This window comes from Schistocerca cancellata, chromosome 5 (genome assembly GCF_023864275.1).
Source record: "Schistocerca cancellata isolate TAMUIC-IGC-003103 chromosome 5, iqSchCanc2.1, whole genome shotgun sequence".
In the NCBI taxonomy this organism is placed as follows: Eukaryota; Metazoa; Arthropoda; class Insecta; order Orthoptera; family Acrididae; genus Schistocerca; species Schistocerca cancellata.
The window spans coordinates 580,804,286-580,824,511 of NC_064630.1; the positions used below are offsets into that span (position 1 = coordinate 580,804,286).

The 20,226-nt window shown below is 42.8% G+C and overlaps 1 protein-coding gene across 1 annotated transcript in view; it reads left to right on the top strand.

Annotated features, from left to right (window-relative positions):
- LOC126188101 (F-box/WD repeat-containing protein 4-like) overlaps positions 1 to 20,226 on the top strand; it is an 84,358-nt gene that overhangs the window by 26,234 nt on the left and 37,898 nt on the right. The window contains exons 4-5 of the mRNA XM_049929567.1: positions 3,391 to 3,529; positions 19,334 to 19,494. Coding sequence (XP_049785524.1) covers positions 3,391 to 3,529; positions 19,334 to 19,494 — 300 coding nt within the window. The remainder of the gene's footprint in view (positions 1 to 3,390; positions 3,530 to 19,333; positions 19,495 to 20,226) is intronic.

Sequence of the window (20,226 nt, forward strand, 5' to 3'; positions counted from 1 at the left end):
CTCCCCGGTGGTGTTCCGTTCCTTTTTCCGCCAAATTTTATGGGAGTTTCGGGATGCTGTTGTTTTTTACACTGATGGCTCTAAATCTGCTGATCATGTTGGGTATGCCTTCACGTCCTTTGTTGGAACGGAAAATCATCTGCTGCCACCCTCATGTGGGGTGTTTACTGCGGAATTGATGGCCATTTCCCGGGCCCTTACCTTTATTAAACAATCCCAACACAACCGCGTTTTGTTATGTACGGACTCGATGAGTGGCCTTCTTGCTATTGACCGGTGTTTTTCGCGCCATCCCTTGGTCTCTGCCATCCATGACCATCTCGCTGATCTTCACCGTGCTGCTTGTTCCATTGACTTCCTATGGGTCCCGGGCCATGTGGGTATCCCAGGTAATGAGCTCGCTGATCGTTTGGCTGGGGGAGCAGTTACTTACCCCCCGTTTTCTGTAACCCCTCCTGCAGCGGATTTACGGCTTCACATCAAATCCCACTTTGCACAGTCATGGGCCAGTTCTTGGGAGGCTACTCCACTGTCTAATAAACTTCGTGCCATTAAGGTGAATCCAGGCCCATGGCGTTCTTCCTTTCGCCTCTCCCGCAAGGACTCGACCACACTGTGTCGTCTCCGCATTGGCCATACCAGGCTGACCCATGGTTTCCTTTTGCGTGATGAGCCACCCCCGCTATGTGGTTGTGGAGCCTTCCAGTCAGTGGCCCACATTTTGGTTGAATGCCCCCCTTCTTTTGGCTCTGCGTGCGAAGTACAGACTCCCCCACACTTTACCTTTGATGTTGGCTGACGATTCCCGGATGGTCTCTCTGGTTCTAGGTTTCCTCCGGGAGAGTGGTTTTTATTCTCAGTTTTAAGGTTTTTAATCTCCCTCTGGTGTTGGGGCAGGGCGGTGAGTGTTTGGGTGTCTCCCACTGTAGGCGGTGTTCAGAGATTCCCGATTCACCTCCCTGCCTGGAATCCTCTTTTCTTTCCCTTTTACTCTGTTTTTACCCCTTCTTTTTAAGGCTAGGTTAGTTTTTCTATTCCCATACGTACTTTCTGCATTATAGCGGTTGTCCCTTTTAAGTCACAGGTGGTCTTGCCTATGCTGTTTCCGCATAGTGTTGGGTTCGTTCTCTTGCCAACTTCCCTCGTTTGTTTTTACTAATGACAACGTGCTGCCCTTTTACGTTTCCCCTTTTTCCGTTTTATTGTTCTGCCTTTTCTGAGATGTCCCGTTACCAGAATGGAGTCTATTTGAAACAAGGGACTGATGACCTTGCTGTTTGGTCCCTTTCACCTCAAACAACCAACCAACCAACCAACCAACCCACCCCTCGCCGGCTCTCCCCCCACCCACCCCTCGCCGGCTCTCCCCCCACCCACCCCTCGCCGGCTCTCCCCCCACCCACCCCTCGCCGGCTCTCCCCCCACCCACCCCTCGCCGGCTCTCCCCCCACCCACCCCTCGCCGGCTCTCCCCCCACCCACCCCTCGCCGGCTCTCCCCCCACCCACCCCTCGCCGGCTCTCCCCCCACCCACCCCTCGCCGGCTCTCCCCCCACCCACCCCTCGCCGGCTCTCCCCCCACCCACCCCTCGCCGGCTCTCCCCCCACCCACCCCTCGCCGGCTCTCCCCCCACCCACCCCTCGCCGGCTCTCCCCCCACCCACCCCTCGCCGGCTCTCCCCCACCCACCCCCCCCACGCCTCGCCGGCTCTCCCCCCCCCACGCTTCGCCGGCTCTCCCCCCACCCCCCCACGCTTCGCCGGCTCTCCCCCCACCCCCCCACGCCTCGCCGGCTCTCCCCCCACCCCCCCACGCCTCGCCGGCTCTCCCCCCACCCCCCCACGCCTCGCCGGCTCTCCCCCCACCCCCCCACGCCTCGCCGGCTCTCCCCCCACCCCCCCACGCCTCGCCGGCTCTCCCCCCACCCCCCCACGCCTCGCCGGCTCTCCCCCCACCCCCCCACGGCTCGCCGGCTCTCCCCCCACCCCCCCACGCCTCGCCGGCTCTCCCCCCACCCCCCCACGCCTCGCCGGCTCTCCCCCCACCCCCCCACGCCTCGCCGGCTCTCCCCCCCACCCCCACCCACGCCTCGCCGGCTCTCCCCCCCCACCCCCACCCACCCCTCGCCGGCTCTCCCCCCCACCCCCACCCACCCCTCGCCGGCTCTCCCCCCCACCCCCACCCACCCCTCGCCGGCTCTCCCCCCCACCCCCACCCACCCCTCGCCGGCTCTCCCCCCCCACCCCCCACCCCTCGCCGGCTCTCCCCCCCACCCCCCCACCCCTCGCCGGCTCTCCCCCCCACCCCCCCACCCCTCGCCGGCTCTCCCCCCCACCCCCCCACACCTCGCCGGCTGTCCCCCCCACCCCCCCACCCCTCGCCGGCTGTCCCCCCCACCCCCCCACCCCTCGCCGGCTGTCCCCCCCCCCCCTCGCCGGCTCTCCCCCCACCCCCCACCCCTCGCCGGCTCTCCCCCCCCACCCCCCACCCCTCGCCGGCTCGCCCCCCCCCCACCCCCCCCCCCCCACCCCTCGCCGGATCTCCCCCCCCCACCCCTCGCCGGCTCTCCCCCCCACCCCCACCCCTCGCCGGCTCTCCCCCCCACCCCCACCCCTCGCCGGCTCTCCCCCCCACCCCCCACCCCCCGCCGGCTCTCCCCCCCACCCCCCCACCCCCCACCCCTCGCCGGCTGTCCCCCCACCCCCCACCCCTCGCCGGCTGTCCCCCCCACCCCCCACCCCTCGCCGGCTCTCCCCCCCACCCCCCCACCCCTCGCCAGCTCTCTCTCCCCCCCACTCGCCCGCTCTCTTCCCCCCCCCACCCCACTCGCCCGCTCTCTTCCCCCCCACCCCACTCGCCCGCTCTCTTCCCCCCCCACCCCACTCGCCAGCTCTCTTCCCCCCCCTCACCCCACTCGCCAGCTCTCTCCCCCCCCTCACCCCACTCGCCAGCTCTCTCCCCCCCCCACCCCACTCGCCCGCTCTCTCCCCCCCCCCACCCCACTCGCCCGCTCTCTTCCCCCCCACCCCACTCGCCCGCTCTCTTCCCCCCCACCCCACCCCCCCCCCCCACTCGCCCGCTCTCCCCCCCCCACTCGCCCGCTCTCCCCCCCCACTCGCCCGCTCTCCCCCCCCCACTCGCCCGCTCTCCCCCCCCCCACTCGCCCGCTCTGCCCCACCCCACCCCTTTCAACATTATGGGTACAGTAGCACAATGTAATGTACTCTGACGAGTGACACCAATAATAGGCTGAGAACAAAAATGCAGGTGTTATACATTGTACTAACATCGTGTGAAAAAGTCTCTTTTTTTTAATATGTGCTAAACTGTTATGAATATATAAACAATTATTTTGCATTTTAGACTAATCATAACTATCTTAATTTGTCAGGGATGCAGCAATTTGTGGCTGGTCTTGTGCCACTGGAGAACTGTTATTTGCTCAGACTTCAAGTCACACATCTAATATAGATGCTGTTGATTGCAATGGAGTTGTGTTAATTACTGGCTCAAGAGACAGAACTGTAAAGGTGTGTGTGTGTGTGTATATATTTAAATTAAGATTCCTTTATCTAGAATTTTTATAAAATCTCGAATATGTGATATTTTCTCTCTGACATCTTAAATGTTCATAATTTCATATGTGTGTTTTGTGTGTAAGTAATAAATTTCTGGAATCGTGAATGAGTTTCACAGTTTCAAAGTAAAATTTTATCTGAGAACTTGTGTATTTGGGTTTGCTGTCTGGGATTGATAGCTCTTATAAACCATTGAAAAAAAAACATTTAACTAATATATAGTTCAACATTACTAAAACTCACAGGGTATTATGCTGTGGTCTTATAAAATCTATTAGATAACACAGTGTTTTGTCCCCATCTGTGGAAGACTTCTGCAGGGGAGGTCGTGGCTTGTATGTTAGTCTGAAGCGCGCTGCAGCTCGTCACTTGCATTTCACAATAAAGTTTAATATTAGTTTTCTGTTACTTGTATGTGATTAATACAGTATTGGCGTATCATAAATAAATAAAACAAGAAGGCATCCTATGTCAAATTGGAATTTTGTATCAAAAGTTAAATTCCCTTGAGAAAACCTGTTGTCAACAGTTGGTTCCCGATCTGCCATTCCATTTTTATTTTTCTCACCCATCAGCCTTCTCCTGGGGAAGGAATGAATAGTTCTGAAAGCTAGGGTAGTGGTGGTGGTGTGTGCTTCTCTCTCTCTCTCTCTCTCTCTCTCTCTCTCTCTCTCTCTCTCTCTCTCTCTCTCTCTCTCTCTCTGTGTGTGTGTGTGTGTGTGTGTGTGTGTGTGTGTGTGTGTGTGTGTGTGTGTGTGTGTGTTGACAGAACAGGTATTTGCCTCCTGTAGATAAGTACTGGCTAGTAATTCCATCTCATAATTTTAGAAACTGGTATTATTTTGAACAGTGCAGAAGAGGACTAATAACTGAAACCTGCACAGCAAGACATAATAATGAAGTAAAGATGAAATTTGATTGTGATAAATAGAGACAGCAAATTTACTTTATCATCAAAATTTTGTCGATAAGAGTGGGGGTAATGAACAACGTCTGCCAATTGTATTGGACTTGTTTCGTGTCTTGCTAATTCCCGCCATCCATAAATCACGAACAACTGCAAGAGACCAATGAATAACATTTTTCGGAATCCCTCTGTCAGTGTAGTTTAGATAAGTCTCCTTTGAAGTAGTGGTTGAGCACTTTAATTGTTCCTAGAGTTAATAAGTTTTTGCATCTTGTTAAATTTTTCAGAAGTGTGTGCCCTGAATGTGGAGATGCCGTCACAGTCCTGAGGACAGTGTCCCCGCAGTTCTTTCCATATTTGCTAGACAAAGTCAGGGCACCTCCTTTGTCACCTGTTCACAAATGAGTGGTTACACAATAAAATGATGTTGGAACAAAGTCCTTTAGAAATCAAGCATCTTGGTGTGGCCTTTGTTCAAAGTCATGCTGTGGCGGCACGAGGCCCTCTGGTGAGACGTTCCTTCCCTTTTGGCTCTCCTTGGAGGAGCAGGTTAAAAGCCTTAGTTCCTTGCATACTCCAGCAATCGACTAGCCACTGTCACAGCAGTGGAAATGCTCACGTGGTGTACTCTAATAGGTGGTGTGGAAACAAAGCCCTTGTTCTGGTTCAAGCTATTCTTCCTGAACTATTTTCTCAAAGCATCCCTCTGTTGCTGTCTAGTCTGTGACCACATCCTCCTACACTATAACTGTAACGCGAGACGACATTGATGGTTGAATCTTATGTTCCCAAAATAAGTTATTGTTGTGACAAACTGACACCATGCGGTTCAGTCAAAAACAACTTTCCGTCTGTGTGTGGTAACATCCGACTAGCCGTTCTCATGATTTCATTGAGGAGGGGATGGTAGCTTTGAGTTTCCATTGCCTGATATGCAAAACAATTGTTAAACATGTTTGATTGTCTGAGGCAAGATTAGGCCTGTCTATCCTTATGGAGACGCGAAAGAGAACTTGGAGGAAGTTAGGAGGGCATTCTGGCATTAGAATCCAATGGAAGCAGACTTCCACACTCTGGTGCTAGCAACAATTCCTCTTGGTACAGACAGTGCCTTCACGCTGTGATGGTGACTGCTTCATTTGGTAAGCACCGCACTCAGTAGGGTGTAGGGATGAGCAGAATTTGTTGACGCTTACAGAACTTTACAGAGATACAGATTTCTGATGTCATCAACGTGGGGGGCAATCTATAGTATTATGAACACTGAATATATTCTCAACTGCCAAGGTCGCTAATATCATTTATTTTCATATATATGATCAGTTTTGGCCACTCTCTGTTGCCATCTTTGGATCTATGTTGTAAAGTGGTGAGGACTGTGAGCTTTTGTAAGTGGCCCAATAATATGTGTATACATAGCTGTCATTGACAAGCCGGCAGAGTAGCTCAAAATACCAACGTGGACATACAGTGAAACCTGCTTTTACACTTTTCAAGAGATTTCAAAAAATGGTGTAAAATGTGGGTAATAAAGTTTTAAGCTGTAAAAGTTACATGTAGGATACCCCCTTGTATTTTTGCACTTTATGTATGATATATGTGCATAACAGGCATCAAAAGACTTATCAGGGACTCGTTTATTATCTAATAAAAACTGCTGATGTAACTGAAACTGGTAACTGTCTGGGTAGTAGGAATGTTTGACTCAATTTCATATGTCATAATTAGTGTTAGGATCGATATGCACTTAAAACCCACGAAATATGTGCCAAAACTCCCTGAAATATGCAGCAAAAATTCTTTAATTATGCACTTCTCTTAGCCTAGATAAATTCTTTAAAATATGCATCTTACCTGGGAAAATTAATGAATAACCATAAAATATTTTCAATAATGGCTATAATCCAGTGAATAAAATGAACCATAACATAGGTACTTAAATGATAAGTTCGGTAAATGCTAAAAATTAGTTTGTTTGAACTACCAACATTTTTTCCATATTCTCTACATGAAAATTTTTCCTGTGGTCAGATAACAGCATTTTCAGTCTTGAAAATGATCGTTCAGCATCACATGACGCTACAGGTAAAACTTTAAGAGCAGCGACATCAGACAACGTGAAATCATCTAGATTCTCAATGTAATGTGCTAAAGAGGCATGTGCAAAGATTTTCAAACGGAGAAAATTTTTTGCTAAACTCTCTTTCAGAACATCTTGTATCATACACAGTCTATTATTTGATTCTTGTTGGTCATTATCAAAGAAAGCAGCAGTGTAAGTAACTACAAGTAGCAATCTCTTGCCATTGTTTCGCTTATGAGACAATTTCTCTCTCTCTCTCTCTCTCTCTCTATCTCTCTCTCTCTCTCTTTTAATGTAAGCCGCAGTACCGTGCACAAGAGCAGGTCATGCCGCGATCGGCGACAGGTTGTAAACACTCGTCATCAGAATGCAACAAACAATGCATCACACAGTACAATAATGCATTTTCAGCTTAGTGACGTAAACACCTAAGAGAACGGCACTTATCAGATCAAAGCAAAATAAGCAATCAATTCAATCCAGACGAAGCAAGTGAAAAAGGAAGGGTGCCTGTATAAATACGGACGGAGCGCCTGACACATAGCAGTGGCTACTTGGTCTTAAGCTTACGACTCTAACCAAACTACTGTAGCTGTATCTTTATCCATTTGACCCCAATTGTGTCTCATGTTACAGTGGACCAACTTCGTTTCGATTTGGAAGTACGGTCTAAAAATTTTCTCTCTCCTTGAATTTCGAGTCTCAAATTTCAGGTGTGGCTTAGATTCGAGGAAATTTTTTCCCCTCGATTTAGTGTCTCATTTTTCACGTGCGGCTTAGATTCGAGTAAATATGGTATATGCGCTATCTGTCACAATGACCAAAACCTTGTTTGTGATCTTCACTTCTCCATAGCATGCCTGAAAGAAAATCAAAGGATTTTACAAATTTTACAATTATTTTTATTATTGGCTCAGGACATAATGTGAAAAACTAATTGTCTTGGGATATGATGTGGAAAATTATTATATTACCTATAATTTATTTTAAACAATTCAATATTGGCAAAGACCGCAAGAATCAGTGATTTTAGTGGATAGCCAGACTCCAGAGTCACCAATGTCTTTCCTAATATTCTCCAATGTCTGTAATAGAGAAACTAAATTTAAAAATACACATAAACATATGGACACTACGTAGCAGATGTATATTCGAAAACAAACTATATCCATTTTAGCATCTACCTATATTTTGATTATTTTCTTATGTATATACATTGACCAAAATAATAGTAATTTAATTCACACAAAAAATTATACAGTATTCTTTAAAAATAAATTTGCTTTCTTTTTTGCAGTGAACGTTTAGAGACAAACTGTCTTCTTCTCAAGTCCTTTCTTCATTTGTCTTTTCCCTTCTTCATTTGTCTTTTCCCTTCTTCATTTGTCTTTTCCCTTCTTCATTTGTCTTTTCCCTTCTTCATTTGTCTTTTCCCTTCTTCATTTGTCTTTTCCCTTCTTCATTTGTCTTTTCCCTTCTTCATTTGTCTTTTCCCTTCTTCATTTGTCTTTTCCCTTCTTCATTTGTCTTTTCCCTTCTTCATTTGTCTTTTCCCTTCTTCATTTGTCTTTTCCCTTCTTCATTTGTCTTTTCCCTTCTTCATTTGTCTTTTCCCTTCTTCATTTGTCTTTTCCCTTCTTCATTTGTCTTTTCCCTTCTTCATTTGTCTTTTCCCTTCTTCATTTGTCTTTTCCCTTCTTCATTTGTCTTTTCCCTTCTTCATTTGTCTTTTCCCTTCTTCATTTGTCTTTTCCCTTCTTCATTTGTCTTTTCCCTTCTTCATTTGTCTTTTCCCTTCTTCATTTGTCTTTTCCCTTCTTCATTTGTCTTTTCCCTTCTTCATTTGTCTTTTCCCTTCTTCATTTGTCTTTTCCCTTCTTCATTTGTCTTTTCCCTTCTTCATTTGTCTTTTCCCTTCTTCATTTGTCTTTTCCCTTCTTCATTTGTCTTTTCCCTTCTTCATTTGTCTTTTCCCTTCTTCATTTGTCTTTTCCCTTCTTCATTTGTCTTTTCCCTTCTTCATTTGTCTTTTCCCTTCTTCATTTGTCTTTTCCCTTCTTCATTTGTCTTTTCCCTTCTTCATTTGTCTTTTCCCTTCTTCATTTGTCTTTTCCCTTCTTCATTTGTCTTTTCCCTTCTTCATTTGTCTTTTCCCTTCTTCATTTGTCTTTTCCCTTCTTCATTTGTCTTTTCCCTTCTTCATTTGTCTTTTCCCTTCTTCATTTGTCTTTTCCCTTCTTCATTTGTCTTTTCCCTTCTTCATTTGTCTTTTCCCTTCTTCATTTGTCTTTTCCCTTCTTGAAAAACTTCACTGACTTTAAATTTAGTTTTTTTTTTTTATGTTCAAGTAACAATGTCCATTTTACAAAACTAAGCAAAATTTAAATCTTTTTTTTTTTTAGTTTTAAAAAAACTAAATGACTATTATTTTGGCCCATGTATGTACCAAATTATATCCATTGACTTTCACATACCTACATTCATGAAAATTACCAGAAAACCTTTTTATACAATGCATCTACATAGTTCTTTCTGAGCATTGTCTCGTGAGGGATATCTTTTTCCTGTGTATTTTTTCAAGAAGGTCATTAATCCTTTATTCTCCAGCTTATTCAAGGGGATGTTTGCTTTTATTGAAGCCTTGCAAAGATCTTCATTGAAATTTTTTTTGTCGACCATATGCTTCAAAAATGAGGAGATGAATGGTTGCTGTGAAGTTTTTAACTGTGTCTTGGTTACGTTATTCTGGTGCTGAGATGTCTTTTTTATGCTGATCCAGTTGAAATTTTTTCTCAACCCTGACCTTAAGCATTGGAGAAGTGATTAAATAAGTACGTACAATTGTACAATAATGTAAGAGAACAGTGTGTAACGGCGAGATGGTCACTCAAAAAGGTGAATCAAGACTACAAACAAGTTTCTAAAAATTGGAACTTCGATCCCCTCTCAACATTTAACATTTTTCTTTAATTTGTAAGAATGCCAAAGGTAATTCCTTAGGACAAATTTACAGATGAACTTAATTTTTCCAAGAAATTAAAACAATTATTATCTAAAAAGAAAAAGATAAAATTATACTTTCCTCTTTTTCACACAGTTGGCAGAATATTATTTTTCCGTCCATTGTGTAAGCACAATTGCGCCTGATCCATTTGTGTAAATTATTGGTTTTTGGCCTGGGCATATTCGTAACTTGAAGGTAGCAAAGAGCCGATGTGAACAGCACGGAAACGCGCAAGAATAACTAGTAGGGCATTGTTGATGATGCACTGCAGAGATCAGGTGAGCGACTTGAACATGCATTAACTGTGGGCAACAAATACCGAAGCACATTTCTACTCCAATAATCCATCTTGCAACAATGAACCATTGCAAGTCTTTAGCATCCTTATCAGAGAGACTACCTAAGTGGATAAAGAAGACCATGCCCCTCCATAAGCTACCCACGTTTACCTGAAAGACTTTCATTCCGATGGCTCGCCCTGTATTACCTAATTTTGGAAATTTATTGGTCTAATATTCTGGGAGGTTATTGGGTTGTCAGGGAACAAAATGAATCTCAATATGGCCTCTACATGTCAAAAATATGCATCTTAATGGCCATTTCCTCTATGACAATAATATGCTCAAACTCCAAAAATATGCAAATATATGCATTTTAAATTTGAATTTGAAGTAGCATGGTACCTCCAAAATATCGTAATTCGTAAAGATAGAACACCAGGTACCGTAAAAAACTGATATGCAAAACCCGAACTGTAGGAATAATCGATGTTTTTGAAAGCCTACAGCTGTTGTACAGTATTTAAATAATGAAATACTGCATAAATTGCATTTTTTTCATGCTTAGCATGAAACGTTTAAAGAATTTTTTCTCGTTGTCAAGTGCAAATATGTACATAAGTTTTGTGTGTGATGGTTGAATATGTGTTGTTCTGTGTCTGTTGCACTGTAGTTGTCTTTTTGAGGTTATCAGGTACTGTGCATCCTCAGTCAAGTGGAAAACCACACACACACACACACACACACACACACACACACACACACACACACACACACACTCTGTTTGTTTGTGTAATGTCACAAAAATACATACATGTTTACTGCACTTGAGAGTGAGAATAAATTCTCAAAACAAGTTTTGCTCAGCATGAAAAAAATACGTAACTAGTACTGTGTTTAAACTACAAACATTTGAGCAACGCAAAGCCAAATGATGGTGCCAGCTGGCACTACAAGTGACCAAGTGCCAAAACTCGCTAAATATGGTTCGACAAAGGTGTCAACGCTGATCACAACAATCACAAAACTGCATTAGTGCAGTAGAGACAGTTTGGAAATGGTTGTGATTGGTCGCGATATCTTCATTTGAGCAAACCTAGTTATTCCCATCAGGCACCGTGCCAAGTTGAGCTTGGCAGGGAGGTACGGCATGAATTGTTCTAACTGGTACGGCATGAATTGTTCTAACTTTTACATGTTTCTGCATCTACATATACTTGGATACTCTGCAAATCACATTTAAGTGCCTGGCAGGGGCTCATTGAACCACCTTCACAATTCTCTGTTATTCCAATCTCGTATAGCACGCGGAAAGTATGAACACCTAATATCTTTCCGTACGAACTCTGATTTCCCTTATTTTATCGTGATGGTCATTCCTCCCTATGTAGGTTGGTGTCAACAAAATATTTTCGCATTCAGAGAAGAAAGTTGGTGATTGGAATTTTGAGAGAAGATTCCGTCGCAACGAAAAATGCCTTTCTTTTAAGGATGTCCATCCCAAATCCTGTATCATTTCTGTGACACTCTCTCCCACATTTCGCAATAATACAAAATGTGCTGCCTTTCTTTGAACTTTTTCTGTGTGCTCCGTCAGTCCTATCTGGTAAGGATCCCACACCGCGTGCAGCAGTATTCTAAAACTGGACTGACAAGTGTAGTAGGCCTGTTAAGTTTTCTGTGTGTCCTGCCAATAAAACGCAGTCTTTGGTTAGCCTTCCCCACAACATTTTCTGTGTGTTCCTTCCAATTTAAGTTGTTCTTAATTGTAATATCTAGGTATTTAGTTGAATTTACGGCTTTTAGATTAGACTGATTTATCGTGTAACCGAAGTTTAACGAGTTCCTTTTAGCACTCATGTGGATGACCTCACACTTTTCGTTATTCAGGGTCAACTGCCACTTTTTGCATCATTCAGATATCTTTTCTAAATCGTTTTGCAGTTTGTTTTGATTGTCTGATGACTTTATTAGTTGATAAACGACAGCGTCATCTGCAAACAACCGAAGATAGCTGCTCAGGTTGTCTCCCAAATTGTTTATATAGATAAGGAACAGCAAAGGGCCTATAACACTACCTTGGGGAACGCCAGAAATCACATCTGTTTTACTCGATGACTTTCCGTCAATTACTACGAACTGTGACTTCTCTGACAGGAAATCACAAATCCGGTCACATAACTGAGACTATTTCGCTACGAGCCGCTTGTGTGGTACAGTGTCAAAAGCCTTCTGGAAATCCAGAAATACGGAATGGATCTGAAATCCCTTGTCAATAGCACGCAACACTTCATGTGAATAAAGAGCTAGTTATGTTTCACAGGAACGATGTTTTCTAAACCCATGTTGACTGTGTGTCAATAGACAGTTTTCTTCGAGGTAATTCATGTTGTTCGAACACGATATATGTCCTAAAAGACTGCTACATACCAACGTTAATGATATGAGCCTGTAATTTAGTGGATTACTCCTACTACCTTTCTTGACTATTGTTGTGACCTGTGCAACTTTCCAGTCTTTGGGTGCGGATCTTTCATCGAGCGAATGGTTGTATATGATTGTTAAGTATGGAGCTAATTCATCTTCATATTCTGAAAGGAACCTAATTGGTGTACAGTCTGGACCAGAAGACTTGCTTTTATTAAGTGATTTAAGTTGCTTCACTACTCCGAGGATATTTACTTCTATGTTACTCATGTTGGCAGCTGTTCTTGATTCGAATTCTGGAATATTTACTTCATCTTCTTTTGTGAAGGCTTTTCGGAAGACTGTGTTTAGTAATTCAGCTTTGGCAGCACTGTCTTCGGTAGTATCTCCATTGCTATCATGCAGAGAAGGCATTGATTTACTGATTCAAATCCACTGAGTAGAGTGCTCTGGTGTTAAGAAACTTAACCATGTAATATTTGTAAACACTACTAGAAGGCCAACATCATGCCACTGTAATTTTTTTCTTCAAGAACATTTTTAGTAATGCGTAAATCATGGGAAAATCATAAATATGTTGACACAAAATTGGGTGCAAATTAGCGTTGTGGACATAGGAAATTTGATGGAAGTGATAAAAAATGTCATAAACAGTAGGGAAATTTTAATTCCGGCAATGTAAAAGTGGGGTTATGCTGTACATTCTATAGCACCACTTACTGTACTGATGGAGGAGATTATGTAATGATGTAAACATAGATCCGAAAATGGCAACAGAGGACTGCTGAAATCGGTCATTTGTTAGGGGTCATCAAAAAGAAATGAGTCGCAGGCATAATTACAGAAATCAGTATCTGTATGTTAGAAGTATTGACCCTGGCTGGCTGTTGGAGATATTTGTCCCACTGTGACAAAAGGTGGTGAATGGCTGTCTCATAAAATTCTTGGGACTGCGATGTTAACTGGTTCCGCACGTACAGCTGGACGTCGTCATCCGAGGCGAATCGTTTGCTCCTCAGAGCCTTTTTAAGGGGGTCAAGATGGCCCCCTTCTGAGTCACTTCCTACAGCACGGGACAACAGTGAATGCCCAACATTACTTGCAAACCTTGACCACCCTTCAACAAGTGATCAAATCAAAACAACCAGGCAATCAAAGCTTCATATGGCCAACACAGTCCTGGCACTCTTGAAGAAATTCAAATGGGAGGTTCTCAGCCACCCATAAAGTCCGGACGTCTTTCCCTGTGATTACGCCACTTTTGGTCTCCTTAAAAAGGCTCTGAGGGGCAAACGATTCACCTCAGGCGACAACGTCCAGCTGTACGTGCGGAACTGGTTAACATCGCACCCCTGGGACTTTTATGAGACAGCCATTCACCACCTTGTGTCACAGTGGGACAAGTGTCTCAACAGCCAGGGTCAATACTTCTAACATACAGGCACTGGTTTCTGTAATTATACCTCTGGCTCGTTTCTTTTTGAATGCCCCTTATATATGAATAAATTATTTTAGCAATCTTGGCAGTTAACTTATTCAGTGTTCATACTTTACAGGGACATGTGTTTTACTTAGTTCCATATCGTCAGTTTTGATTTGTAGGTGGATGACAGATTTGCCATTTGAGTCTGCAGGACCCCACATATTGCTCTCCTAATGCTGAGCAGGTGTAGTTCACCTTTCTTTAGTGCAGTATCAGTAATGCAGTTGCTTTGGTACCATTGGACCACAGAAGTTTTGACTGAGTTCATTTCAGGTGACGTCTTTTATTCTGTCGTGATAGTTGTTTCCTTGTGGCCGCCCACCCACCAGTGTACTGTGTCCATTTCTAGTGCTTCTTTAACAATGTCTGTTAATATTCTGGGATTCTGATTTGTGAATAACTTCTAGACTTCTTAGTCCTTTTGTGAGTTTCATGAAAAATATGAAATGATTGGGCATAATCTGGACCTAGATTTTCCTTTCCATAGATAGACTGAAACCTCAACTCCCCTTTCATCTAGTTAATTTTCTGTGAAGTGAATGATGTCTTTAGTTATCAGAAGCAAGAGGGCAGTGATTTGGTAATTGTAGCTTGATAATCATGGTTATTGTGCTCGGTAGATTAATTTAAAAGCCCTTGTGATCTAAGAGTATTAGTTATTCATGTGGACAAAACATATAGAAGCTAGCGGGACTAATAAAACAGGTTAAACAGTAGAGAGGAACTATTAGAAGGAAAGAAAGTCTAATGTGATGTGGAAGCACTATGAAATTCTGTGTAGTAGTCATTGCTTGCTGATCTGTCTTTAAATCATAAATTTATGGAAAGTTTTGTATTTGGACCTCTGTCACACTTCCTGTATCATTTCTTATCCATACTTTTGAAGGGAAAACATTTATCCCTAGCTGTTACTTGAAATTATAGAAACATGGTTAGATGCTTGTTGATCATTGTGAGACAGTGTACTATTTTTCTCTGAGTCACGGTGTGTTTGTGTCATTGTTTAATAGACTCCCAAGTATGTTTTTACCTTTATTTGGTCCTCACCATTGTTTGTTCATAATAATGCCGGGGAAAGGTGGAATTTTTTTTTAATTAATATTTGAAAGTGTTTGCCATTTAAAATTTGTCGCAGATACTTGACCACAAGTTTCACGAGCAATTGCATTAACCATTAGGCTGTCGGTGCATACCTCCAGGTCCGATTACAACTTTCATTGTAACTGATGTTTCCACTTATGATTCCCTCCCCAGTGTCACTCCCCGCAGTAACTAGTCTGTATGTGAACTGATGACAAATCATTTTTGACCACAAAACCATTGTTTTTTTTTGTAGAGCATCTTAAGGAAAAATTCAGTGAAGTAACATCAGTTAGCAAAACTGGAAGTACTGGCATTTCTATGCTGTGAGAAAACTGATAACATTCCTGTTGCCATCACCTTTCACAAGTGCCTCAACATGGTGTAACTTATCACTGTGATCTTATCTTGCAGACTGATGGAAAATGATGTGCAAACCTGGAACAAAGGGGTGTCCATTCTGTCTACGTGGGGTGAAAAATGAGTGGGTACTGGAGCTTTTATTTGGGGTTTTAGAGGGACACATTAAGTGGAAAGGTGAAACTAATGGTTTACCGTTGCAGTTAAAAGCTGTATAATTGTGCAGGGGAAATTTCTTGTAGCTGCATGAATGATCCCAACTGTTGAGTCTATGCATTTATGCTGCATGAGAAAACTCCATGAGGCCAACCGCCAATCTGTATGAAGTGTGGAGATCGGTGTTGTCATTGGTCTTTGAACTGCTCTATTTAAAGAAAAAAAGAAAGGAAGATACAGTACAGCGCTGCTTTTACGTTCCCAGACTTAACGTTTTCCCGCAGTTTGACATTTTTTTTATCGTACCCGTCAAATTTCCTAGGTCCACTGTTAGTCTAAACCTGAATTTGCATCAACATATTTATAATTTTCCTGCGATTTCCGCACTACGAAAAAATATTCGTTGAGAAAAAACTATGCTGGCATGTCGTCCATCCAGTAGTGTTTAAAATATTACATGGCTTAGTTTCTTGACTCCAGGGCACTCTACTCAACGGATTTGAACCGCTAAACAACAATTTGTGCTGTATCTCCCGCTGCTGCCAAGCGCTACTTGGTGTGATGGCTGATGGGAGTAACTAGGTTCGTTCGAATAAAGATATCATGACCATTCACAATCATTTCCAAATGCTCTACTGCACAAATGCAGTTTGGTGATTGTTGTGATCGCTGTGACACCTTTGTCAAACCATATTTAGTGTGTTTCGGTGTTTGGCATCTTGTAGCGCTAGGTGACACTGTCATTCACTTTGCATCGGTCAAATGTTTTTAATTTAAGCACAATGCTCGTTACGTAATTTTTTCATGCTGAACAAAATGTGTTTCAAGAATTCATTCTTGTTGCAAGTGCAGTATTTTCATATTATTTTTTGTGATATTACACATGTAGAGAGTGTGTGTGTGTGTGTGTGTGTGTGTGTGTGTGTGTTAAAAATACATAATAACTGCAGTATTTCATTATTTAAATAATGAATGACAGCTGCAGGCTTTCCAAAACCATCAATTATGACATTTGAAATTAAGTCAGACGTTTCTACTTCCCAGACAGTTATCAATTCCAGTTGCATCAGTGGTTTTCATTAGCCGATAAACTTTTATTACATAATAAAAAGTCTCTGACAAGTCTTTTGATGCCTGTTATGTACGTATATCATACACAAACTGCGAAAATGCAAGGGGTAATCCTATACGTAACTTTTACAGTTTAAAACGTTATTTCTCACATTTTACACAATTTTTTTGAAGTCCCTTGAAAAATGTAAAAGCGGAGTTTCACTGTATATAGGTACAAGAATGCAAAACCTTGGACTGTCTTTGGTGTTTAAAAACAAAGAAAAATTTGAATTCCAGTTCAAATGACAACACACTTTTTTAAAAACAGTGACTAAGGCCTCTTCTATAGCAAGGATGAAAACATCCATATCTTCCACAATTTCAGACCCTGGTGGCTGTCTGAATACATCTGTTCATGAGGGGCACGGGAACCCTTCCCTGTCTGCTCTGCTACACCCGCATTTGGGCTCTCAGCTCCCCACTTTTGACTAGGAAGAGTCCTATACAACTGGGACCCTCCTTCAGAGGGTTGTTTGTGTTTTGGCCTTACTGGCAGGCCATAGCTTTCCAGTCCAGCATTAGCTGGCCATCGACGAAGGCACAAGCTGTGGGCCACAGAATGGCTCACTCATTCTCCCTTCCAGGTACACAGTGCAGCAAGAGGGAAATCTCCACAAGGAGAACATAGTTAAAAAGAAGAAAGAATACAAGAAAAAGACAGAGGTGGAGTTGTATAAATGTAACATATTGTGCATACATAGGAAAAGAAAGCCACTACTGTACAACTACACTATAGATGAGAAACTTCTGGAAACAATATGACCATAAATATGTAGGATTAACTACCCAGAGCAACCTTAAGTCGAATGACCACATGAAACAAATGATAGGAAAAGCAGATGCCAAACTGAGATTCACAGGAACAATCTTAAGGAAATGTAACACGTACACGAAAGGAGTAGCTTGTAAGATGCTTTTTTGATTGATTTTGTAGTATTGTTCATCAATGTGGGACCTTACTAGATAGGGCTGATAGGAGAGGGAGGGAGGGGGGGAGGGGGAGGGGGGGGAGAGAGAGAGAGAGAGAGAGAGAGAGAGAGAGAGAGAGAGAGAGAGAGAGAGAGAGATCGATCAAACCAACAGAGTGGCATGTTTAATCAAGGGATAATTTGGTCAATGTGAGATGCTAAGCAAACTGCATAGGCAGTCATTACAAGAGAGGCATTGTGCGTCACTGAGAGGTTTACTATTGAAATTTTGAGAGCACTTTCCAGGAAGAGTTGGACAACATATTGTGTCCTCCCACATATATCTCACGGAATGTCCATGAAGAGAAAATTTGAGAAATTAGAGCCAATACAGAGGCTTATCGACAATCGTTCTTCCCACACGCCATTCAGGAATGAGATGGGGTAGGAGGGGATCATTTAGTGGTACCAGAAGCACTCTACATCACACACCAATAAGTAGCTTGCAGAGTCCGATGTAGATGATCCACTGGCCCAGCTACAAGGACCCCACGCATTTTGAATTATGCATAAACATTGTTCCCATTCGAAAGGTGGTGCCAAGCAGAGACTGAAATATGACCCGTCTTCTCACCTTCTTCCACCACCCCTAGGTACACCTATGGCCTTCAGCCAGTGGAACTTCAATGGTTACTTTCACCATTTAGAGGAATTTGGACAACTACTTGTATTTTATCCAGTGATATGTATTGCTCTACAGGAAATGGTTTCCTGGAACGTATATCCCTCCCATAATTCCAGAATGCAAGTATTTAAAACAGTGCATGATTATATAACTTTTCATTGCAATGATAAACAATAATCACCATGCCTTTCCATAAAATAGTTTGTCCTGAATAAGCACCAGTTGGTGACTGTACTTTCGTATCTGCCAACATTTTGTGTAAATTAATACCTCTCAATACAGTTTATGAAGCTATGGCTGTTCACATACAGACAGCTATGGGTTTTACTGTAATGTCCATCTCCCTCCATATAGGGATCTGAAAAACTAGGAGTTAGTTAGTATGACCCATCAGCTACCCCATCTTTCCTCCTGCGTGATTCCCCCTTGTGAGGCACCAATGCAATTTAATGGAACATGTATTCACAGACTTATAGAATAGTGGCATTCCCATTCACTTTAGTATGGCAGATGGAACATGTTCAGTCATCAATATGTCAGTCTTTAGCTCCAGCCTTCTCCCCTCAATTCAGTTTTTCGGGAAACTGTGAATGACTTCTATACCTTGACCAATAACACCTTTGACAGCTCATGTGCTTTCATTTTTTTTTTTAGAATGATTATAGTTTTGTCTGTAGATGTAAAATTACTCAGGAGTAAGGGTTTGTGTCAAAGGAATGACCAACCAAGAAATGTATGTTGTAGTCTTTGGCAAATAAATCCCTGTTATTCTCAAGGCATGCAGTCTATACCTCGATAATGGCAGGGGATAAGCCCTTCAAATATCAGCCATCTTTTATAATTTTTTGTGGTTGCATTCTCTGGAATTAATCCATATGGTGTGGAAAGCTGAACTTTGAAGTATTCATTGTTGTTTCATGGTACAACCCAATATCTTGAACCCTACCAAATAATGTAAAATAGCATTGTTTATGTTTTTGTTAGAGTGCTGGGTATTTAGTGTCAAATAGAAGGTACTAGATAACTGTTAGTATTACTTTACTTTTGAGATTCTTTTACATGATCAGAGAACACAATTCTCTTCCAAAAGTGAAATAAACTGTGAATCTCAATGTTTTCTCTTACTCACTCTTTGCCTGCTTTATGAGGAGAAATATGTTTGTGACATTGAAACCCCCATTCTTCATTTTTTAAAAAAATTAAATATACATGTAGAACTTTAGTGTTTGTTATGGTATGCCACACCTACATTCCTTACACTTAATTGTTTAGCTGTGGACAGCAGCAGATGATTACGTGTGGGAAGAGCACGTGGAGATTGACTTGGACGACAGAGTGTGGTCTATCGCGGCCTGCACAGATAGCCCTGCATGTGCAGTGGGTACAGCTGGCCACAATGAAGTGCCACCCCTGCACATCATCGACCTAGAAAGGTGTGTTTCTTTAAACAGGTATCTCAGTTGCATAAATTCAATCACGTTTTTCCAAGTTCTTTTCAGCAGCAGCCAAGCGCTGGTAAAATGTTTTGGATGTCAGTACTAGTTATCGAAGAATGTTAATAATTCCCCTGTATGGTCAAGTAAGTGAGAATTGATTACATATGACATTAAAGAATCTTTTGAACATGAGAGGTGAGTTCATGGACACCAAAATTTGTGACTGTGGGTGCTTATGTATCTGAGTGACAGCTATAAGCTATAATGTCATCGCATTGCATTATTATTTTCCCAGTTCCAGGGGATAACTGAGAAATCTCTACTTGCAAAAAAAGAAAAAGAAAAAAAAGCCATCTGTATTTCAGAACATTAAAGCACCTATATTTCAGAACATTAAAGCGATAATTTTTCACTGTTGATCAAAATTATGATATTAAAATCAGTTGTTGCAATGTATGTTGTATAGTGGTATCTCTAACAGATATTGATGTTCTCTCTGTTGAACACCTTTTAAATTTCGAGAATGTGTTCCATAAATTCCTCTCTTGTGCCACTCTCTTTATATCAAAACAACACCTGCACCCAATGCCCTCAATTATTTTTTGGATGTATTCCAAACTCTGTCTTCCCCTTCAGTTTTTGGCCTCTACAACTCCCTCTTGTGCCATGGAAGTTATTCCCTGATGTCTTAACACAGTGTATCATTTGCCCTCTTCCTTAGTGTTTCCA